Raw genomic sequence first — 22,166 nt, forward strand, 5'->3', positions numbered from 1 at the left:
CTTTAAAACATGATAAGTGTTATCTACTAATTCTCTTTATTAATCTTACCCCCTAAATTTGCCACATGTTACAATCTAATAATTAAGAGTATTCTTAAGCTATTATTTTAGGAGAATTTATCATTTTCCTTAAATAAAAAGAAATATATATATATATATATATTATATATATATGAGGATGGGAATATAAGGTTGTCGGGTATCTAAGCTTAGGTGTGAAACACTCACATATTGTTTTTTTATTCCATGAAAATATGAGGGCCATGCATTTATTTATTAAAAAAGAAATAATAAAATATTAATATGCAGTGGCGGAGCCACCTTTGACATAGAATGGGCCACGGCCCATCCCAAGGTTACAAGCTACAATAATATGTTATATGGGATTTGTTATATTTTATGATCTATCAACTCACTTGGTCCATCCTATGTAAGCATTTTGAAAACTCTAAGCAACTCATTTAATTGAGTATTCCTATTTGACTACTTGTTATCATTGGTCAAAATGTTTACGTGGTCTGATCTCTGTATAAGTATCAAAGGAAGCTAGGTTGCAAGTTAAAAAAGCTAAAAGGCAGAACCTCATGCAAATTGAACCTTCATTTTTATGAATTTACGACTTTAACTCGTCCATTAAATATAATTATTAGAGTTAATCTAATTAATAAATACTGTCCTAAGTATTATGTATAGTTTTTATCATAAAAATGTCATTATTTTACTAGCTGTTTGTGTTGTATTATTTTATTGTATTTTTTATTTAGAATTGGCCTGGAATGTTTCAATTTATTTTAAATAGTTGATTAAAAACATATTTAGTTTATAACTCGTGACTTGAAACATAACTCAAACCAACTCGCACAACAAAAATACGAATAATGCTAAGAGTCTAGAGCAAGGTTGAGTCATCCACCAAGTGGTATCGTTTTTACTTGGTTTTGACTTGACTCGTAGGAGTCGACTCGTGACTCATACGGTTTCGACAACTATGGTTTCAAGATATTTCTAAAGAGTGTAGCTAGGTTGTTGTAATAATAGTGTTTAGCTATTGTAATGTTGTGTCTTGGTACAGTTTTATAGTGATCTTATATTGTTATTATTTGTCAATATATATGTCTACTATATATATATAAACTAAATTCATATTGTGTTATTGTTCGACTAGTGTGACTACATTTTTTTTTTTTTGGCCCTTCCTAAATCACAATGTTGGCTTCGCCACTGTTAATATGTGAGGGGTTCCACACCTAAGCCGGATAACCTTATATTCCCTTTTCCATACTTGGATGGCTGGAACCCCTTCCCCTCAAAAAATCCGTCCATAGCAGTTGTGTTGATTTGCTTTATGTGACGGTATTGATGTCATATGTTTGTTTGGGTTTTGAAGTATGCTTGAGCTTCACTAAATGCTAGCTAGTATGGCTTGGGTCTGTTACTCTGTCTAGAAATTAAACTATAAGATTAATATGTCTACACTCTACAGACTACAAACATGTTTATTTGATTGATATATGTCATATACATTTAATCTCTTATTATATTCTTATTCATTTTTGTATGTGTTTGTTTGTGTCACTATTTTTAGATACACACTTCAAAGTAGAGAAACGTCACTCTACAAGTATCTACTAACAAAATATCATTAACATAACAAAGTTAAACCCGTTATATCATGTTTAGGCAAGTTGGAGAAATCCTCTCCCATAAATATTAGTATACATATATTCGTATATATATATTTATATTAAATTTATTGTGTGTATTCGCCTATGTACATATAAATTAAAGAAATGGTATTTTTTTATGTTATAGGAAACGATAAAAGCATGGTCAAACATTGGATCCTTATTATTTTCAATACATGTATTGAAGAATGTCATACAACACATGATTCGAATACAATGTTTTTAGTCCGAGAATCATACATGAAACCAAAAATCACAAACTCAATCTATAATAATGTAATGACAAGAAAATATTATAGAACATGAGGATGTTCCCTAGTAGATATACAAGTAAATTTTTGTGTGATACGTGCGTGAGATAACGTGGCCTCTTAATCCTTTACAATAATAAAATAAAAAATAAAATTTGAATATTTATATAGTGTCTCAAAATTCTATTTAAAACTAAATAAAATCAAAAAAATTATATTCGTATCCTCGTATCGATGTGTTATTGTGTTTAATAATCCGATTAAAGGATCATGTCTTTCATTGGATTAAACAGGCCCGCAAGAGACCATAACATAGCCCAAAAGTAAAAGTATATTAAAAAAATAGATCCAAGAATCGAGAGCCCAAAGATCATGTGAACTAAATTACAGTTAGGCCCGTTTACCCTTTCCAAAACGACTTTATTTCAACACATTGTCGGATCAAGCAAATCGCTGTAAACGTAGTAATGTACTCTTAGATATTTTGTGTTTCCATTGCTTAAAAGAATTCAAACAAAGCGACAACAATTTCGTTTATAGTTTACTACGCACTTGTCAATTTTCTATTAATTAAGTCGAGCAAGATGTTGAATCTAAACCATCATAGCTAGTCACCTCGTTGTATAACTTAAAAAATCCCCGTTTCTTGAAAATATATGCGCTAACAATCCTAATTATACTTGGTTGGAGGTATTAAGAGGTAAGTAATGGTAATCATAGTCATTAATATTGCATGTTTAGATTTAACCTAATTAATCATTGCCCATTACTAAGTAATACCCCATTACCTATAAAATTGGGGGTAATAGACTAGGTAATGACAACTATCCCATGCTTTCTTATTTCTCTCCAATATAATTGACGATTTGACGGTTACTATATTTGATTTTTTTTTTCTATTTTACACAAAAAGTTTAACAATAATTTTTATATGTTTTTATTTTATTGATAAAATGATAATAGTAAATTATAAATAATTTTTACTATACAATCTGATTGATCTATACTACCACATATATGTTATAGAACGTAATATGCAATCTAATTATATTCTTATGCGTTAACTATAAAATGTTTCAAAGGCACCCAGTAAAGCAAAAATAACAAATCTAGATATTTAAAATATTTGTATATTTATCCTTATGTACGTTAATAAAATGATAACAAAGTAATCACAAAAATCATGATTATTGTTGTTGTTGTTGTTATTAGTTGTGTTCGTGTGTATGTGTTATTATGTGGATAGTTGATAGTTTTATTAACCAAGCAACATCAATGGTGAAATAATATTATATAATGCTCATTATATTTTTTTATTCCTATTACCTTTCCCATTCCTTGTCTTGAACTAAACACCCCTTACATTATACTCGTAGTTACATGGCTTTTAGAATGGTGCTTAATTTCACAAAGTTTAACATAATTTAATTGCTTGTTACTTATTCAATTTTGCTCTAAAAAGCTATAGTAGCAGTCTATCTAAAATATTGAGAAAATTATTAGATGGGCTATATATGGCATAAATATTTAGTTTGATGCTTTTCTGGTACTTCTGGCAGATATGTCAATTTTGTCATGACTTATTACCGTACATTCCAATTTTTCTATCTTTCATAATTGATTCTTTTTGGTGAAACTAAATACACTACAAGTTAACCAAAGCTTTTGTACAAGCAATTATGGATGATCACTCGTTCGATGATGTGGTAACGTATTTATAATCTGTTGTAACCCATAAAATAATCAAGCATTAGGATCTCTACCTTTTTCATAGACGTACACCAAATGTGTTTTTGCATTGTTGTACTGTACAATATAGTAAATCACATTTGATGATGTATCGTCAAAAACTGGTGGTGTACATATCACCCACTTACCATGGGTACAATTTGGAATTTTTTTTTTTTACAATCTCACTAAGTAAAAATTAAGAAATAGTAATATGGTATCACATATATATAAACTACAAAATAGTATCTATTAAGCTGAAATGATCGACTTGGGGTCAAACGACACAGTAAAAATAGATCAAACTATTTGTGTATGACAAAAGAGTACAGGAAATGTGTCTATGACACCCATCAATCCTCAGAGATTAGTAAATCACGTGGTTAAAGTGTAATTCTTTTTCCCTGTCCTTAATTACCCTTATTAATGTCAGAGCCAACTCTTATGCATGAGAAACAACCTTATTTCCTAGCAATATATGCATATATATACATATATAAGAACCAACTCAATGGAAATAAATCTCAATAATCATGTCTTCCTAATCTTTAACAAGACATGCCCTATATGTTACACCTTAGTCACCAAATTAACATAATTCTTGTTTCACTTCTGATCCCCCTTTCAATCAAGAAAATGAGAACTAATTCACTTGGAAGATACACTCAATCTATTCAAGCTAAAGATATATGCATATTGCTAGTGAACGATGACTATGTTTGTCGTGATATTGTTTCCGATATGCTTGACCATTGTCGTTATGAAGGTATGCCCATAAGAGCTCTTATATTTATTGATCACATCACTTGTTTCTTGTGAAATCTCTTTTTATAGAGATTGGTTCTAGCTTTAGGGATGCTCTAATTTGATTAACCATTTGTCTAAACAGCTTTTAGTTACGACAGAGAAACGGATGCAGTGAATATTATCAGGGAGAAGGCGGATACAATAGAATTATTATTAACAAACGTTCACAGAACGTATGCCAGTAGATATGGGATTATTGAACATATAGAAAAGAAATTCAACCTGAAAGTTATTTGTAAGTTTCATGATCATCCTTATTTTTTGTGTTCATATGCTAAATTCTTTCAATAGTTGATGTTTCTTGCATAGTCCCATGTTCTCTTTTCTTTTACTTTTTTTTTTTTTTTTTTTTTTGTTGATAACTTGCTTAATATATATGATGTAGTGATGTCCCCAGATGCGGATGATATAAAGAATGGTTCAAGAGGCGATACTAGCGGTGTAACGGTGTATTTTATGAAATCTCTGAGTGTGAGTGAAATGAATAATCTTTGGGCAAATGCGTTGGCACGAGAAAAAGATAAAAAGAGGATCATTATCTGCAAATATGGTACGTGTGGAAAATGCAGGTAGTAAAAGAACAACAGAGAACGATGAACAAAATGGAAGTGTTGAAAAGAAACCAAGGGTTGTGTGGACTAAGGAGATGCATCAAAAATTCTTAGAAGCTGTTGCTAAGTTAGGGCATGATAGTAAGATATAATCCTTGATATGCTTCTTCTATGAAAAGAGCTTATTTGGTTGTCATAGAAAATAAAGCGATTCGACTCGTTTGTCCTTAGTGGATGATTCTCTGTTGATTCTGACTAACGACAAACGAGTCACTGAATATTGAACGCATTTTGATCAAAAACATTTCGTATTCATTATAGATCGATACATGATGAAGTTGTTTTAGTTTTATTTTCTCTTAATTTGTGTCTCAATTCAGTTATATTTATTTTCTTTGTTTTGGGATTCAGAGGCTTTTCCAAAGAAGATAGTTGAGCTCATGAATGTTCCAGGATTGACAAGAGAAAATGTGGCTAGTCATCTGCAGGTCTTTAACTTGCTACTTTAAATTTCTGTTTTAAATGCATTATATTTACAGTTTATACATTGTTTGGCATTTTTTTTGTTTTGGGATTTATATGGAATAGTGAAGAAGTAAAAAGGAAATTTAATTAAGCATGCTGCATAGTGATAACTTCTTAAGAGCAATTAAACAAGTAATTAAATATCTGAGTAATTAAGAGGATCATGTTTACCAATTATACAATCATGAAATATACACATTTATTAGTCATTAAATATAAAGATATGAGGTAATAATTCATAGAGTGATGAGCATTTTAGAAACATGGTACATGATATGTTTCTAATTAAAACAACATATAAACTCTCAAGCATTGTGAGGAACTCCTGATGTTCACCAATGTAGCTTGAAAAATAATAAATCCATAAGTGTTACTAACAAGCTCTTCACCTATCAGTATTATACAACGTTTTCGTTGTGGATTTAAATCTTGTAGCAATTCCAGTTTATTAGTCAGTTTGAGCGTATAGTAACTCACATGTCTGGTCATTAAAGTTAATTAGGATTGTTTACTAATTAGATGGTGATCTCCTCTATTAATAATCTATAATCCATTGCCCATTGTTTCAGTTTGTAGGAAATAGCAAACAGACCATTATAATTTATAACAAGAAACATAACACTCTAAAATATTGCATATATTCATATGGTTTTATGTATATTAACATAATTTGAAGAAAAGGATGGGCTGATGACATGGTTCATATGTTGCAGAAGTACCGAATGTGTATGAAACGAGCACAAGAAGGCTTTACAGGTTCATTATATGATCTCACTTACCCTTTCGGGTTCAATATTCCACAAGAAAATCTTCAACAATCTCATTGGAACCCTTTTCAAATGGGACCAAGAAACACTACTACTACTACAAGGCATTTTGATTTAAATAGTTACAAATCAAGAGCAAGGTTGCCTCAACAAAACTATACATCCCTTCTAAGTACAATCCAGCTAAAACCCGACCATAACTTCAGAGTGTATGGCGACCAAAAGAAAAACGTTCTTTTTAGTATTGGAGACAGTAGGTTGGTGCAGTCAAATACAAGTTTTGCTGGATTTAGATTGACCCGTGATGGGAAATCCGTCATGTTTGGAGAAAACAATCATTTAAACAAGAGTTGCATCCAATTCTCATCGGTTCATCAACAAGTTTCTGTTCCTGAAATTGGAACGGGTGATTCTAGCCATTGCCAGTCACTTTCAGTCAGCTCTGCACCACCAGGGAACGGGCCAGTTAAATTCAACGCTCAGCTGTCTTCGTTAGCTGCTCTTCTAGACCTTGATGAACCCATGCCACCCCTAGGGTCAAGTAACTTCACTGAGCAGCCATCATCTGTAGCCACACCATGGACCAACTGTGATGAGCCGTTTGGTTTCACTTGTCAGGAGCAGCAGCATTCGGGCATCATGGCTCAGCCACAATCTACAGGACTTCAGTGGACCAACTGGGCTGAGTCACCCGCCTTTTCTCCTCAGCTGCCACCATCAGGAAATGATACCAATACAAATGCTGAAATCTTTAGCGATTTCTCCTCAACGTCTCTTCCTCCGGATATTTGTGAACTGGGGACAGTAGTAGATGACTATGGAGTTGATACAAGTGCAATATCTGTTTTTGATGATTTACTCTTTGATCATCAAGAGTTGACTTAGATCAAAGGAATACGTAATTTGATTTTGAGTTCTTGGGGTCAAACATGTAACAAGTAACTATATCATCATTCCCAAAATTTCATATTATACATTTTGGGGGCTATGAAATAAAGTACGAAAGTCACTGTAGATTTAATAATAACATGAAATAATATATAGACGGATGGCAAATGGCGAAACATTTGATCATTTGTTTGTGTCAATTGTCGAGTTATATATAAAATCACCCATGAAACTTTGAAATGTACCAATAAGCTAACAAGTCCTACATTTAGTAAGGTTTCGAGAAATTCACAAGGTTTAAATCTCACTTTCTACATTTGTAGAAGGGAATTATTAGAGGGGTTTCCGAGAGTCCTGAATTTCATCACAGACATACGTGGTTTGAACACCGCATACGGCCCAATTGGATGTCACTGTGATATTTCGAATGCCAACTACAAACTACTAATTACTAACTCGCTCTTCAAAGTAAAAAAAAAAAAAAAAAAAAAAAAAAAAAAAGCTAACAAGTCCCTTTAAGATTCAAACTCAGAAGACCACACGTTTACATGAGGAGGGGATGTGATTCTTTAACTTACCCAACTCAACTAGTTAAGTTTGTAAAATTTTGACCTTTAATATATTTTAATCTTAACTCTTGATTTAAAGTCAAATGTCAAGATTGTTCTAACTTGACCCCTCAAGTTATTTCCAACTTGTGAGGATCTTCACACAGAAGAGAAAAAGGTTATGCAAAGTACAACCTTTTGTGTCTTTTAGGGCAATAGTCAGTTTATGAAAGACTTTTTCATCTAAAATAATTATTGAAAAGTTTGTTATCATTATTGACATATTTCAACTTGTTAAAGTAAAAGTTGTTTTAGATACACTCTCAATATAATCATGAAAAGTGAAAGAAATGCTCTTAGAAGTTAGAAGGTCATCCTTTGAAAAAAGTTTCAAGTTTCTTAAACATGAAAGAAAATGTCACATAGTCGGCATATTCTAGTTATAAATAAAAGTTTGTTTTATGGCTATGACAATACTCTCCCCGATCCATTTTCTTGTGAGCACGCTATACATAAATGGACTCAAATTTATATTTATAATACGTTTTGTAAAACAATAAAGCTAAAACTAAGAAAAATTTCAACATGAGTCCACATATCCACTAGATTATATGCTATACACATGGCTATTTCATGAAATAAATTTTTACAAAGATCATACAGTATAAAATTTTGATGAAACCTCCATAAAAGTTTTGAGTGAAACCTTCGTAAAAAAGGCTCATTTATAATGGTTATATTATCATACGTTGTGAAAGATATTTTAGATGGTATTAGTAATGAAAAACTTATGATTGAAATTCCTTGAAGAGTAATACCTCAAAATTCGTTGGCAGTTTAGCACTGATATTTACATTTTGGGAAGTGATATTCATACAATAAAATTTAGTCGTTTACAATAAAAAAAATACGAATTATAATACAAATAGTATAATTGAATGATGCAAAATAAAAAATACGAATTATAATGCATATAATACAACTATGATATAAATATTGTTGTAGAAATCTAAATTGTATGACAGCAATATCATTTACCATGTTGAGTTTTCAGATAGATAAATTTTTCTAAGAAAAATATCTTACCCTCACTCCTTATGGTTACTTTAGTATATGGAAGGTCACATATATATATCCTTGTTGGAATTTCATTGCAATTCCACACAAGAAGAAGATGACGACTTTCCTGTTACAAAACCTCCCGCCAGTTCCTTCATCTTTGACACCCATTCGCTACACCTCCTCAATATCACACACACTTGTATGTATTGTCAATAATAATAATAGTAATACAGATAAACCCAGAAAAATAAAACCCAGAATAACCAAAATCAAAATCAAAGAACCAGACGATTATCATGCCACTCTCAAAGCCCTCAATTCCAAAGGCCGAACCCCACGAAAGGCCCTTGGTCAGGTAATCGTTTTTGTCTTTGAGGCATTTCGTCAAACAGTTAGTGGGTGTGAAAAAGGTGACATTTATTTTTTGTTTTTGTTGTTGTTATGTAGCATTATATGTTAAATGGTGAAGTAAATGAACAGCTTGTTGATGCTGCCAATGTGGGTAATGGTGATATTGTTCTTGAAATCGGTCCTGGAACTGGGTCGCTTACGAATGTTCTTGTTGAGTCTGGTGCAAATGTTCTTGCTATTGAAAAGGTTCTAAAGCTTCGGTCTTTCTTTTTTCTATAACGGTTCTGCTGAATCTTTGAGCGTGCATTGTGAATGTTGTTTTTCTTTGTGATGTATGTAGGATCCTTATATGGCTGCACTTGTTACAGATCGTTTCGCTAGTACTAATCGTGTGAAGGTACTCTTGTATATGTTTTTACCTTAGATATGTTACTCGTAAAACTTTGATGACTGGCAACACTGACCAGTCCATACACACCGCCCCAAGGGAATGTCAATGTGAAGCTTATGTTCTTTATAGGCCATATGAGGAGAGTTTTTGCCTATTCTGAAAAACCTGACCGTTTTCACAAAGTCGTTCCTCCTGGAACCAACTGAGCGTCTGAGCTACGTAAGGGCTGGCCAAAGTTGAAACCACTAAAATAAGCTATTACCATTGAATGTTTAGGCATAACAAATTACATGAACATGTAGATCGATTTTGTAGGTGATACAAGACGACTTTACAAAATGCCATCTCCGATCTGAGTTGTCGTCATACATGGGAAGTGATTCCTCAGATTCAAATCCATATGCAAAGGTGGAGGAAATTTTTGATATTTTATGTGCTATATAACTATATAAGATAGATAACCTCATGGGTGGTTCTAAACAAAATGCGTTTTGTTTTGTTCTAATTGGATTGCAGGTAGTTGCCAATATACCGTTCAATATAAGTACTGATATAGTTAAACAACTTCTTCCAATGGGTGATATCTTCTCGGATGTAGTCTTATTACTCCAGGTTTGATTCTTTTTTTCTTCTTTTTTTTTTGTTAAGCATCTCGTGTTTCTTATTAACTGTTTTCTTGTCAATGTTGAAATAGGTAAATGTGGAATACTTCCTATCTCACATTATATTCGGGATGATGTTTTCTGATATGAAATTGTTACCATGTTCTTTGTGATTGAAATTGTTTAGGATGAAACCGCTTTGCGTATGGTGGACTCATCTTTGAGGACTCATGAATACCGGCCCATCAATATCTTCATTAACTTTTACTCAGGTAATGCTGCATTATCAAATGTTCATGTGAAAGAAAACATCGACCCGTTGTTGCCTGTTGGTTATCTTTGGGGTTGAATAGACTTTCTTCTTCTTTTGTAATTTTTTGTTGTTTGGGTTAAACCTTTTCTTGCAGATCCTGAATACATATTCAAGGTCCCAAGGGAAAACTTCTTTCCTCAACCTAAAGTAAGTGATCAGTGATTTTCTTTAGAGTTATCGATAATAATACTAAACAACCAATCTATAATTTACACAGATTTGTACAATCCAGAACTATTTCATTGTTAGATTTGAATCCTTGTTATTGAAAGTTTTGAAATGACTTGTTTAGTTGTATATGTATTGCTTTAAATGTAGTTTTACATAATCTTTTATGAGAAGCATGTAATCAATAGTAACTCAACAAATAAAAAAAATAAAATTCACAAGCAATTAACATCTTGCATAAACAGTTGACCGATTTTTTTTTAATTTTTTAATTTTTTTTTTTTTGTATCTTATATGCTGCGAATATTATTAAAACTTTCTTGCTAAATCTGTTCATGTTATAGTGATGTTTCCTTTGTTTCTGTAGGTAGATGCAGCTGTTGTTGTGTTTAGACTGAAGCAAGAAGTAGACTACCCCCAAGTGTCATCAACCAAGAGCTTCTTTTCAATGGTTTGTACTTGAACATAGTCTGTTCCGTATACTACTTCTGAAATAATTCGTTTACTGCATCTTATCCATGTGATGTGATCATGACTCTCATTTTTCGAATTAGCTTTAACAAATTAAAATGGGAACCATCATATGATTCAAACCTGTAAATAATCATTGTCTGGTTTGTGTAGGTTCACTCTGCATTTAATGGGAAACGTAAGATGCTGCGGAAAACACTCCAACACATAACATCCTCTCTAAAGATTGAGGAAGCTCTTGTAAACATTGGTCTTCATGCTACTGTAAGTATCTACAATATTTGTGCAATCTTGATCTCAATCTTTAGCTTAAAGCACAACTTAATAATTAACTTGAATGCTGATTAACCTATGTATTGATTGATGCAGTCAAGGCCAGAAGAACTGACACTAGAAGATTTTGTAAAGTTGCATAATTTGATTGTAGATGCATAACACAAATTGTATTTATAGATACTCCTTTGTATTGAGCATAGGTAGGAAAATTGTACTTGATGGATCTCTCATCCTTGTAAGCTACTACAACATTCAAAGTTGTATACTTGTATGGTACAAATGTTGTAAACTTGTAAGAAGTATTTGTGTAGATTTGAGGAGACAAGTGTGTGGAAATGTATTTGATGTTCGTCCAATGTCTAGTGAGTAATATTTTATTAGAAATCTGGGTGGCAGTCTCTGAAGAAAAATTTTTCTACATCCTACCTGTGTCATATACCCTGTTAATGTCTGGATTGGATATTGTTATTCATATTTGAACGATTTTAGTGTAAATTCAAAGATTTGTATATGTTCTAAACTCATAAAAACAATCGGAAAAAGGAGATAATAAACGGATAAAAACAATCTAATACAAAGGTAAAAACATATCATCAAATAATTCAAGAATGAAACTGATAAATGAGATCCAAAGCTCTCAACTTTTCTACATGAGGATCATAACCATAATTACCAAATTCACTTTGGAGCTCCGGTTCCAGCCTCTGGCTCAGCTCCCCAGCAGCCAAAGAAGCTGGAGACAAGGACCGTTTGAGTCTCTTATTTTTATTGTTGTGAATATAACAATCCTTGATTCCTTCTTCCACCTTTTCGATAGTAATCATTTTCGAATCCTCATCTTGCTCTAATTGCATAGGTGAATCATCATCATCATCATCTGCAGAGGTGTGTGGTTGTGGATTGTGAGCGAGGAGGAAGACAGAAAGGTGCCGGTGTGCGGCTTCTAGGGAAGCGTGTATGATGGCCGAGTCTTGTGTGGTTGTGGTTGAGGTTAGCAGGTGTTTTGCCATGAAACTTGCGTTTTCTAATGCCGTCACAAGGTTTGTGACTGCCTCAATTTCAGTCTCCATGTTATTATGTTTTGACGGTCGGTGTATGTGTTCGTGTAGTTTAGTGTTCGGTGCTCCAATTCCAATTTGATGACATGATTCTAGGTTTGTGAATGGATTTTCCTTTTTGCACTACAATAAATCATAGTTGAATGACACGTCTATTACCTTTTCCATCTTTTTCTATATATCTTTTATCTCGCACAAATAAGGGTAATGGACTAAGGGTAAAATTGATATTTTTTCATCTTGAAAAACTTAGCAAATGTACCATTTTGATCTAGGCCAATAGATAATCTTATATTAACAATATTTCAGTTATTAAGGGAAAGAAAAAGAAAAGCAGAATTTCATATGATCAAAAACCTTTATTACATTTATTTACATGTCAACTTACACATTGCCGTGCGTAATGGTAGTGACGACCTGTGCTGATAGCAGCCCATTGGTAGTAATGGCGGAGAATGTCAATGGTAGCGATGCCGTGGAAGTAGTGTCGATATTTGCTTTAAAAGAGATTTTGGAAGATAAAAGATTGATTATATAATTTATTAATGAAAGACAATTTGGATTATTTATATATCCCTAAAGAAGTAAGAGTAATATTCAACAGGAAAGTATAGATATAAAAATTGTACTGTATTTGAGATGTTCAACTACTTAAATTTCAAATATGTGAAATAAGTACCTCTATTTTTTTTTTAGCCATCTACGACAAACATATAAATTTTAATGCACATCGTATAACTAAACGATACAGGTATTGTTATAGAAATCAATTTTTTGTTGTAACAATATCATTTTCCTCTCTTTTTAACATACTTAATACTTTTGAACACCCTATTTTTCTTTTGGAAAATAATTTGTCCTTTCCAACAAAAAGGATTTTCTTTTAAATAAAAGCTTTTGTGATGAACTTGATAATCACCAATTTATTATTTTTCATACCCAGAAATATCCAAAAAAAAAAAGTTGCATCAAGTTGGGAATAAAAATGTTCACTAGCTTCTAAAAAATCATGTATGCGATGTAAAAATATAAAAGCATATCAAAGATGTGTCAATATCCAAAATTTGCAGCTTAAGCATAAATTGCATGTTTTGTAATTTGTATAATATGATCAAATTTACTCTAAGGTAACTACTAAACTACTTGTAACTTAGACTAACCATGCAATAATTACAAGCTTAACTTGCCTCAATTTTACATAGATATATCTTCAAAAGATACATTTCGATGTTTAGAAACAGAACGGTACAATGGTTGAATATGTACATACTCTAGTCCCTTAAGCTTTTAACACCCTAAGATAATCATCAATGATAGACATAGCCGACGATCGGTAACCAGAACCAAATAGATTGTAATGGTTCAAGTAATGATATAGCAAATATAGATCTCTTCTTTTCTCGAATCCTGGTTGTTTCGGCATCACCTTAAAGAAGACACATATTAAGTTCACATCACCATTCGCCACAAGTATAAATAATGAATGTTACATTTGTTTATGTTGTAATGTTGTAATTATAAATGACTTAAATAGCTAATTTGTTATATATCACATACTAATCAATGATATAGCAAATGTAAGCATGTACCTCAAAATATGCATTGTAGAAAGACCCTCCAAATCCAGCACACCATGACATTCCAAATTCTGCTTCATTATGCCCATCTGGATATAACATTTAAGAACATAGAATTCTAAATATGAAGGAAAAAGGCTTAAATATTTCTTCAGGTGCGTTTACATTTTATTTATTATAGAAAGGGGACTTACAGTAACAAGCTGGATCAAGTATAACAGGCTCCCCGTTTTTGTCAGAACTAATATTCCCACTCCATAAATCTCCATGTAATAAACAAGGCTCAATTGTCACATCTTCAAACAAAACCCCTATATTTTTCACTAATCTTTGTCCTGTATTTAGATGAAAACCAATATTATGAAACCTTAACTGTTCCAAAACAAAAGATACAGTTTGACATTTAAGTCAAACAATGCACCTTCTAGATTTAAAAACTGACCACATTTTGGTTATACCAAAATCTCAGATTCAACGCAACTGTAAGACAATAAGTTAACCTGAATCCATCTCCTTTATGAAAAACGAAAACTCCAAGAACCCAATTTGAATCGGTGGTTGAACTTTTGCTAGTTTGACTTTGAAAGTTAATATTGAAACTGAAATCCTTTATGGACACCGTGAGGGTAGTTTAGAATCACAAACCTTTTTGGTAAATAGATGAATCACCATATTGTTGCTGTGCTAGCTTAAGTTGAAAATTCAGTCGATGCTCAGAGTAAAACTCAATCCAATCTGATGTCCATGTGTTTATCTGCGGTGTGCTACATGTTGGCACTCAAGTGTATTAAAACTAAGAGCAATTAAGTCCAGAATACCAAAACAGATGTATGTGTAAGTGCCTTAAAACAAAGATTCATAACAGAAGGAAACCATATTAAAAGAAACCTACAGAAGGTGTGTAAGGATAACCATACCTGCCAATGGTATTGTCGACATGAAACCCGAAACCTTTTTCTGATTTTGCAGCTTTGTGCATCTCTGCAAGCTTCCTCCCTAGTATAGACTAGACTAAAAGCAAGTTAAATATAAAATTTGAACCATGATTGAAAAGAGAGAAAGCAAAAACTGTTTTTACCTGATCCCCTCTCGATGAACCAAATTCAATGAATTCCATAATGATATATGACCCACCTGTTGGCAGTGCACCGACCTTCAGGTACCAAAAAAAGTATAAAGTTAAAACAGCGTTCGATCATTCTAAAGGGAAGAGTCATTTCACAAAGAACAAGGAGATAAAAGTTTGTGTCGTGTGAATTTGTATAGGCAACCCTTTCCAACTATCACAAAATTTCCTCCTGTTTATCAGCAATCCAGTTGTAGGAATCTCACCTTGAAAGGTTGAGGAACACGGATTGATTTTGTATCATACATGGCCCTTAACCCCAAAGCCTCCCCTTCAAACATCTCCGGTCCAATACTCCTAAAAAAAAAATTGTGCAGAAGTGTACAACTCTTGTGTCAAATGTCAATGAAGTAATATGACTAAAACAAGTTCCTTTAGTGAAAATACAATTATCAACAAAAAGGTAACTCATGATCATGACATGGCTGGATTAAAGAAGAAACCTGTTTGTCTTAACGAAGAACGAACCAGCATCAGTAATGTATTTGCTGGCAAGATTTATGCAACCACCACCAACAGGCCTGATCCCCGTTATCTGAGTTGCTTTTCCTTCGGTTAGAATCCATTCTCGCACTGGATCCGTACTCACTGTTGCCACTGCCAAATGGAGAACGATTTAAATAAATCATGATGGTTCACTGTTTTACAAGATCTTGAGGTCTTCACAATTAAGAGTGAATCAATAAATTGATCTGATATTTATCAAATAAATGTCACATTTTTACAAGATCATTATGTCACTTTTTCCAACGAGAAACAGGTCGGGACACATGAAAACTATGGAGGGCAGTTCTTAGAGAGCTTTTATCTTAGACAGCAAATTCAATAAATTGTTCTAACATAACAGCAGATTACAAGACAGTTCATTAAACAAATAGCATTAAGAAACATACATTCAAGTTTCAGAAATTAATATCATACTGTATAGCATAACCATAACCTTAAACAATATGGAATGAATCTTCAGGAATTAATCAAGTGTAATGCTAATCTCCTCAGAATGTATCTAACTAATAGTCCTTTAGTAAAAAATACTAATGGAAAACCGACCCATTATCCGCCCCCACCAACCCGACCCACGACCAAATGAAAGAGGTCAATCACATAACACTGGTTAAAAAGACATGGGTCGGAATTTGAACCCCTTACCTTTGCGAAAAAAATTACCATAAGTGGGATTGATTTCAAAAAGCTCAAAAATTGAAACTTTTTTGGCTACTATAGGCTAATCTTGAATAAAGATTTCATCTTTTTCACTAAATTGATACAAAAACACATGAAACTGGAAGTTATTTTGGTCTGAAAAAGCTAAAAATTGAAACTTTATGCAACTACAGTTGAAAAAGAAAAGCAGCATCTTGATATATACAGAGATACTTACTAGCCATGGGCTTATGCAGACGGAAAGAAATTTGGTATGAAGAATGGTGGAATTGACAAGAAGTAGAGAAAGAGATGACACCTAAATGTGCCACCATTCTTTATGTCTTCAACACACACTTTCACACTCACTGTGTGTATGTTTTTTTTTTTCCTTTTTAATCCCTGATCATTATGAGTAACAATTGGTGGAGGTTTTGGTTTGGTCTATCACTTTATCTTTTGATATAAACCCTCCTCTTCAATCGTACAAAACATATGGACTCCAACCCCATAAAGTCTACATGTCATTTTCTTTCTCACATGTTTTCCCTGTAAATAACCTTTTCTTACCATGTAGCTTTTTTTCTGGAATAGCATTTTTACCATATAGCTTAACTTAATCTTAATATCTTAATTATTAAGCTTACAATATTAACTATAAAATTAAAATGTTTAGTTTAACAATTTTCACAACTCTATTATATAAAACAAACTATAGATACGGAAAGTAGGAGTTTTTACATAACTTAGTTTTTTTTCCTAAACACATTTCAAATATGAAAATACGAAAATTACATAAGTTAGTTAAACATATATAAAAGAGAAAATGTTACAAATGGTCCTTGTAGTTGTCGGTATTCGCATTTTGCCCCTTGTGCTTTTTTTCGTTGCAAACAGTCTCTTGGTTTTTCATTCTCATTGCCAACAGTCTCTGTCACTAACTTTTGTTAATTTGTAACACCCCATAATTTTAAGGTATTATAATAATGGTTGTAATATTACTGTTAATATTATAAAATGATTGTGTTATTATTTTAGAAAAGGTAGTAACTGTCCATGTGGTGGAAATTGTATTATGTAAAAGTTGAATTTTTTAAGTATCAAGACTTATGTTATACATTGAGAGCTGTTTACCGACCTATTGGTATATACATATCATACACACTCTTTAGAATATAAGGAAAAGAAAGAAAGATCGAGAGGGAAAGAGAGACATCAGGAGAAAAGGAGGGAGAGATCGAGAAAGAGAAGAAAGAAAGGATTTCAAATTATAAGTCATTGAATTAATCATTCATATATTGATATCAAGCTAGGTCAATCATTCCTAACACAAGGTAAGCTTCCATCTTTATTCTTTTGTCCTAAAAGTGAGGGTTTTTCATGATTATAAGATAAGATGATGATATTAAGTCAATTAATTCATGGGTTTTTGTTATTAGATGATATTATGAATATAACAAGTGTTGTCTTTGATGTAAAGTGAAGATATGAGTGGAATTTTGATATATGTTCAAGATAACTATCATGGAAAAGTATGATTTTTATGAAATAAAGATAACCCATGAATTTGTTAGTGTAGAAGGTTTATAGGTTAATAGATATGATTAAAATGAAATTTGGAATAACAAATTTATAAAGAAGATTATTGATAAAACTAATGATGTTGAGCTAAGTTTAACTTTAAAAAATCAAACTCGTCAAATGGGTATGGGTAAAGTGGTGTTAAGAAGTTGCTTATGATGTTATTAAGATGAACTAAGTAAGGTGATAGTTGAATAATCAATGAAATGGATTATAGACAAAGTATTACTAGTATGAGACCATTTGACTTTAAAAGTCAAACTAGTCTTGTTAAGCTAGATGAGTTAAGCTGGTTAAGAAAACTTTTTAATTTGTTTATATTGATGATTCTATGTGATAATGTGTATAGGTGACAAGTCGGAAGCAATTTTGGTGATCATTGTTATTGTTCGTAAAAGGTGAGTAATATGGGGATTAGACGGGTCACATGACCACATGACCCCGAGGTGTCATGTAGTCATGTGATAGTTACAGTTAGACTATATGACCCCGAGGTGTCATATAGTTCTTTGATAGTTATGTTACGTGTAATGCGATAAGAGTTGCTTGCATCATAGGGATATTCTAGCTTTATTGCTAGATTAAAGTTGTTATGTGCTAAGTTGTTATATGTGTTGCATATGCACGGATCCGTTGCAAGATAAGAGTTGTAAATCCCTATGTTTGCCATGGTTAAGATGTTAAGTTGCGTGTTTGATGCTTATATTGCTCACTAAGCTTTGTGCTTATTCCTTTAGTTGTTTTATTCTAATAGGTGCAAACGGGTCGGATGTTAAGAAAGATCAAAGAAAAAGAAAAAAGAGGCAAGAAAGCTTAGTGTGGATTTATTTGGATTATACATATTGTAAGTTTCTTTAAATTGCCGAGTTGATGCATCACTTGAAGTAAATCGCCCATAAAAGAAAAGATAAACTAGTATTGTGTTGATTGACTCATTTTGTGGTTTGTTGGAAATGGTTGGGAAACAACCATGTTGTGTACCCAATGTATGGGCTTAAACTAATGTGTCAATTTTGTAAAAGAACATGTATCAATATGGTCAAAGTAATGGGCATATATAGTTTGTAAAAAGAATGTGTCGTCTTTTACCCGTTTTGTACCCTAATTGGGTAAATGACCCATTCATGTCATCCCATGAGCTAAAAGGTTAACTTTGAGTCAGACGTATCTTGAATATGGAGTAGATATGATATGCATTTTTCTGGAATAGTGGTGATCGTTTGATGTAAATGTGATTAGTCAAAGTCTTATTAATCATAAAATGCACGGTTGGCCCGGTTGGCCCGTTTAAGCTCAAATTCAGGAACGAAAGGTTCAATCATATCACATATATTACTTTAACTATTTCTGGAAGTTTTGGTGTTTTAAAATTCAGTTTTGGTCGAATTAGGAGTCGTCCATTTTGGAGAAAAATGTTAAAAATGACTTTTGGGTCAACTTTGGAGGTCTGTATTTTCACAATGGTTCTGTTCTAGCAGCAGTGGCTTATTGAGTTGGAAAGTAGACCCCGAGAGCTTCGAAACAGTATAGGATATGTTTGGGTTTGTCCAAAGAAAAGTGGTTCAAAGTGGGTCGTAAAACAACCAGTCAGGGGTGTTTTCTGTCTTTCAGCAACTTTTTCCAAGTATTTCAGCAACCAGAAATGTGTCTGTGTCGTTTCTGAAGGCCTGTAACTTTGTGTGTCTTTTGTTTTAGAAAATTCTGAAAGTAGGTTTGTAAAGTATAGGGTTAGGCTTTTCAAAAGATACAAGATTTGCTCAAAATGGATGCACCTAAGTAGGTAAAAACTGAGTCCTAAAACAGCCACTTGGTGCAGTTAGGTAGTAAGTCGAGAAGTTAAAAAGGGTCATAACTTTCAAACTATAAATCTGTTTTTAACAAATGAGCTATCCACAGAAAGAGGAAGAAGTCTAATTTGTAATGGTCATAGAATTGAAGTCTGTATCAGAATTAAATTCGACTTATAAGTTGTTATATGACTGTTACTAGAGTCGACTAACCCTATTTAGTTTGTTCAAGAGTCGGGACCTGTTGTATACTATATGTTTATCTTATTAAAAAATGTTTTTATAAATAAAAAAAAAAAAGTTGGGCGTTTCATAATTTTAGTCATTAAATCTCTCACATGATATGCACATGAGGACATTTTAATCCATTTTATAATCATAGAGACTATTTGTGATAAAACCACGTGTATATTTATCATTCTATATCAATTACCAGTTTACCTATTTCTCTTTTTCTAAATCTATCTATCTTCCTGGTATGTATTCAAAGTATCCAATCACCCCCCACCCCCCACATGTGTGTGGGTGTGGGTGTGAGATTATGATCTACATATGATAAGAATAGTCATGGGGGGATGTGAGGATCAGGTTCTCATACTTAAGCCACAAAACAAAAGAATTTAACGCCACAATCATCATGTCTTCGGAGCAATTTCCGGTCTTGCGGATCTGGGAAAAGGTGCAACTAGTGTTGAGGATACAGATATTGGTTCCCTACGTGCACCATCTTTGTTCAAACATATCTGTTCAAAACCTTAAAATCACCACCAACACTTGCCGCCGACCAACCACCACCACCACCATCGGACTAGCGATCGAAGGTTGTCGGCTGTTGATGTGGCTCCTGCTGCCACGTTTCTTCTGAAAAAGAAGATGATGATGATGGTGGTGAATGGTTCTTATTATCACCGCCGCCACGTAAGGTGGGGGTGGAATCGCCGATATTTTCTCACATCGATTCGTTTGATTTTTTGGACACCCAATTGTTAATGAGGTAGATTATGATTGTGGGATTGTGTGATAAAGGAATGAAATTGGAAAAATTAAAAATGGTGGTTATTGTTTCCGACGAGGAAACGGCAGTGGTGAATCTTAGGCAAACACTTTATTTATGATTTATATATGATATAGATTTAGATGAAACTTGCTATTAGCTTTATTTGTTTTATTTTTATGCAGTGCGGTAATAATTTATGGCATCTTTTTGCAATATAAATGATCCCCTCTGTTGACATCGAACAACAACATATTTGTATATTTATCAATATGTATTTATTTATGTTATAAAATGAATGAGATTTTAATGATTTACTGATATTATAATGAATTTGTTAGATATGGTTTTAGAAATTTTCTGGTTAGATGTTTTTTGTTAATGATTGATGGATTGAGATGAGTGGGAGAATGAAGAAGATGGGTCTGAGAGAGAGAAGCAAGAAGATGGGTGGGATAGTGAGAGAGAGAAGCAGGAAGAAAGAACAAGAAAGAAGAAAGGCTTATTATGATGTCAAAAGACCAAAATGCCCTCACGTGCATATCACGTGAGGGATTTAACGGCAGAAGTTAGTGACATGGACTGTTTGTAACGAGAATAAAAAACCAAGGGACTGTTTACATCGAAAAAAATATAGAGGGCAAAATGCAAATACCAATAACCACCGGGACCATTTATGACATTTTCTCTATATAAAATATCAATATGATAAGGCTTTTTTATTTGGAAAACTTTCGAAAAGTAGAGATAAAAGGTTGCTTTTTGCCTTATATAAATTGCCACTATTTTTAATTTAAAAAAAAAAACCATGCACATCAGATCATCATCTTTCTTCTTCTTCTTTTTTGTTCTACTCTACAAATCTCTGTTCAAGCACATGACCATTATCACACATCTCAATATCTTATTATTTTAATCCCATTTAAATAGTATATAATAAATATATTGTATTAAATAATACTCGTATAGTGCATAACTAATTGTCATTGTTTAAGTGTTTAACAAGACATTAATCCGTCAAAATTGAATAAATCACGTTTTTTGTTGGATGCATCATTTTGATGAATATGCATCCAAGATGGATGCACAAAACAAAAAACTTAATTTTCTCGATTTTGATAGACCAATGTGTTGTTAAACTCTTAAATAATGATAATTATTTATACACCATGTTGGTTTTATGGACTTTTAATGCATCAAAATGTAGTTTTTAAGTGTTCTCACCCGTGTGTTCTTATTTGATTGTTCCCCTATATATATATATATATATATATATATATATATAGGAAAATGATAATGACAGCCCTAAGGGTTGTCATTAACAGCTTATTACATGCATAAAGAGTAGTACTTTATATATCAATAACCGCCCCCTGAATTTTCGAAAGCCAAAGTACAAATTTTAATGCATCAAATTAAGACAGCTCTAAGGGCGGTCATTAACAAAACTCATATATATATATATATATAGGTTTTAGGTAAAATAAAACAAGCATTAATGTAAAACAAATAAAAC

General features: G+C 32.6%; 4 protein-coding genes across 5 annotated transcripts; 2 read left to right on the plus strand and 2 right to left on the minus strand.

Moving 5' to 3' along the window:
• The first annotated feature begins 4,967 nt into the window (after nucleotides 1-4,967).
• On the plus strand, nucleotides 4,968-7,357 carry LOC122594567 (two-component response regulator ARR1-like). Its single transcript, XM_043767005.1, has 3 exons — nucleotides 4,968-5,163; nucleotides 5,434-5,510; nucleotides 6,261-7,357. Exons 1-3 carry the CDS (start codon nucleotides 4,971-4,973, stop codon nucleotides 7,197-7,199), a joined length of 1,209 nt encoding a protein of 402 aa, XP_043622940.1. The 5' UTR covers nucleotides 4,968-4,970; the 3' UTR covers nucleotides 7,200-7,357.
• A 1,529-nt stretch (nucleotides 7,358-8,886) lies between these two features.
• Nucleotides 8,887-11,706, plus strand: LOC122593521 (ribosomal RNA small subunit methyltransferase, chloroplastic). 2 transcript variants are annotated; one of them, XM_043765940.1, is made up of 10 exons: nucleotides 8,887-9,167; nucleotides 9,293-9,409; nucleotides 9,504-9,560; nucleotides 9,870-9,962; nucleotides 10,071-10,166; nucleotides 10,344-10,428; nucleotides 10,564-10,616; nucleotides 11,005-11,088; nucleotides 11,262-11,372; nucleotides 11,478-11,706. In XM_043765940.1, the coding sequence occupies exons 1-10, from the start codon at nucleotides 8,925-8,927 to the stop codon at nucleotides 11,541-11,543; spliced, it is 1,005 nt and encodes a 334-aa protein (XP_043621875.1). In that variant the 5' UTR covers nucleotides 8,887-8,924; the 3' UTR covers nucleotides 11,544-11,706. The 2 variants fall into 2 exon arrangements, with proteins under 2 accessions (XP_043621875.1, XP_043621874.1); XM_043765939.1 differs by having other exon boundaries at nucleotides 8,894-9,167; nucleotides 9,260-9,409.
• Nucleotides 11,707-11,910: 204 nt separating this feature from the next.
• On the minus strand, nucleotides 11,911-12,571 carry LOC122594177. The gene has a single exon (XM_043766644.1). It carries the CDS (start codon nucleotides 12,452-12,454, stop codon nucleotides 11,987-11,989), a length of 468 nt encoding a protein of 155 aa, XP_043622579.1. The 5' UTR covers nucleotides 12,455-12,571; the 3' UTR covers nucleotides 11,911-11,986.
• A 1,033-nt stretch (nucleotides 12,572-13,604) lies between these two features.
• On the minus strand, nucleotides 13,605-16,723 carry LOC122592633 (protein-ribulosamine 3-kinase, chloroplastic). The gene is made up of 9 exons (XM_043764915.1): nucleotides 16,527-16,723; nucleotides 15,589-15,742; nucleotides 15,352-15,442; nucleotides 15,098-15,172; nucleotides 14,937-15,025; nucleotides 14,665-14,783; nucleotides 14,214-14,354; nucleotides 14,032-14,108; nucleotides 13,605-13,868 (listed from the first exon to the last, which is right to left on the minus strand). The coding sequence occupies exons 1-9, from the start codon at nucleotides 16,621-16,623 to the stop codon at nucleotides 13,722-13,724; spliced, it is 990 nt and encodes a 329-aa protein (XP_043620850.1). The 5' UTR covers nucleotides 16,624-16,723; the 3' UTR covers nucleotides 13,605-13,721.
• Nucleotides 16,724-22,166: the final 5,443 nt, after the last annotated feature.

The sequence above is a fragment of the Erigeron canadensis genome, chromosome 3, assembly GCF_010389155.1.
Source record: "Erigeron canadensis isolate Cc75 chromosome 3, C_canadensis_v1, whole genome shotgun sequence".
Classification (NCBI taxonomy): domain Eukaryota; kingdom Viridiplantae; phylum Streptophyta; class Magnoliopsida; order Asterales; family Asteraceae; genus Erigeron; species Erigeron canadensis.

Excerpts from the sequence above, each read along its gene's own strand:
- LOC122594177 (XM_043766644.1), bottom strand. The coding sequence starts at position 12,454 with ATGGAGACTGAAATTGAGGCAGTCACAAACCTTGTGACGGCATTAGAA.
- LOC122594567 (XM_043767005.1), top strand. The coding sequence starts at position 4,971 with ATGCGTTGGCACGAGAAAAAGATAAAAAGAGGATCATTATCTGCAAAT. Across the intron at positions 5,164-5,433 it reads TGCTAAGTTAGGGCATGATA|AGGCTTTTCCAAAGAAGATA; the intron begins GTAAGATATAAT and ends TTTGGGATTCAG. Across the intron at positions 5,511-6,260 it reads ATGTGGCTAGTCATCTGCAG|AAGTACCGAATGTGTATGAA; the intron begins GTCTTTAACTTG and ends CATATGTTGCAG.
- LOC122592633 (XM_043764915.1), bottom strand. The coding sequence starts at position 16,623 with ATGGTGGCACATTTAGGTGTCATCTCTTTCTCTACTTCTTGTCAATTC. Across the intron at positions 15,173-15,351 it reads GTGTTCCTCAACCTTTCAAG|GTCGGTGCACTGCCAACAGG; the intron begins GTGAGATTCCTA and ends TGGTACCTGAAG. Across the intron at positions 14,784-14,936 it reads GTCGACAATACCATTGGCAG|CACACCGCAGATAAACACAT; the intron begins GTATGGTTATCC and ends GCCAACATGTAG.
- LOC122593521 (XM_043765939.1), top strand. The coding sequence starts at position 8,925 with ATGACGACTTTCCTGTTACAAAACCTCCCGCCAGTTCCTTCATCTTTG. Across the intron at positions 9,410-9,503 it reads ATGTTCTTGCTATTGAAAAG|GATCCTTATATGGCTGCACT; the intron begins GTTCTAAAGCTT and ends TGATGTATGTAG. Across the intron at positions 9,963-10,070 it reads ATTCAAATCCATATGCAAAG|GTAGTTGCCAATATACCGTT; the intron begins GTGGAGGAAATT and ends ATTGGATTGCAG.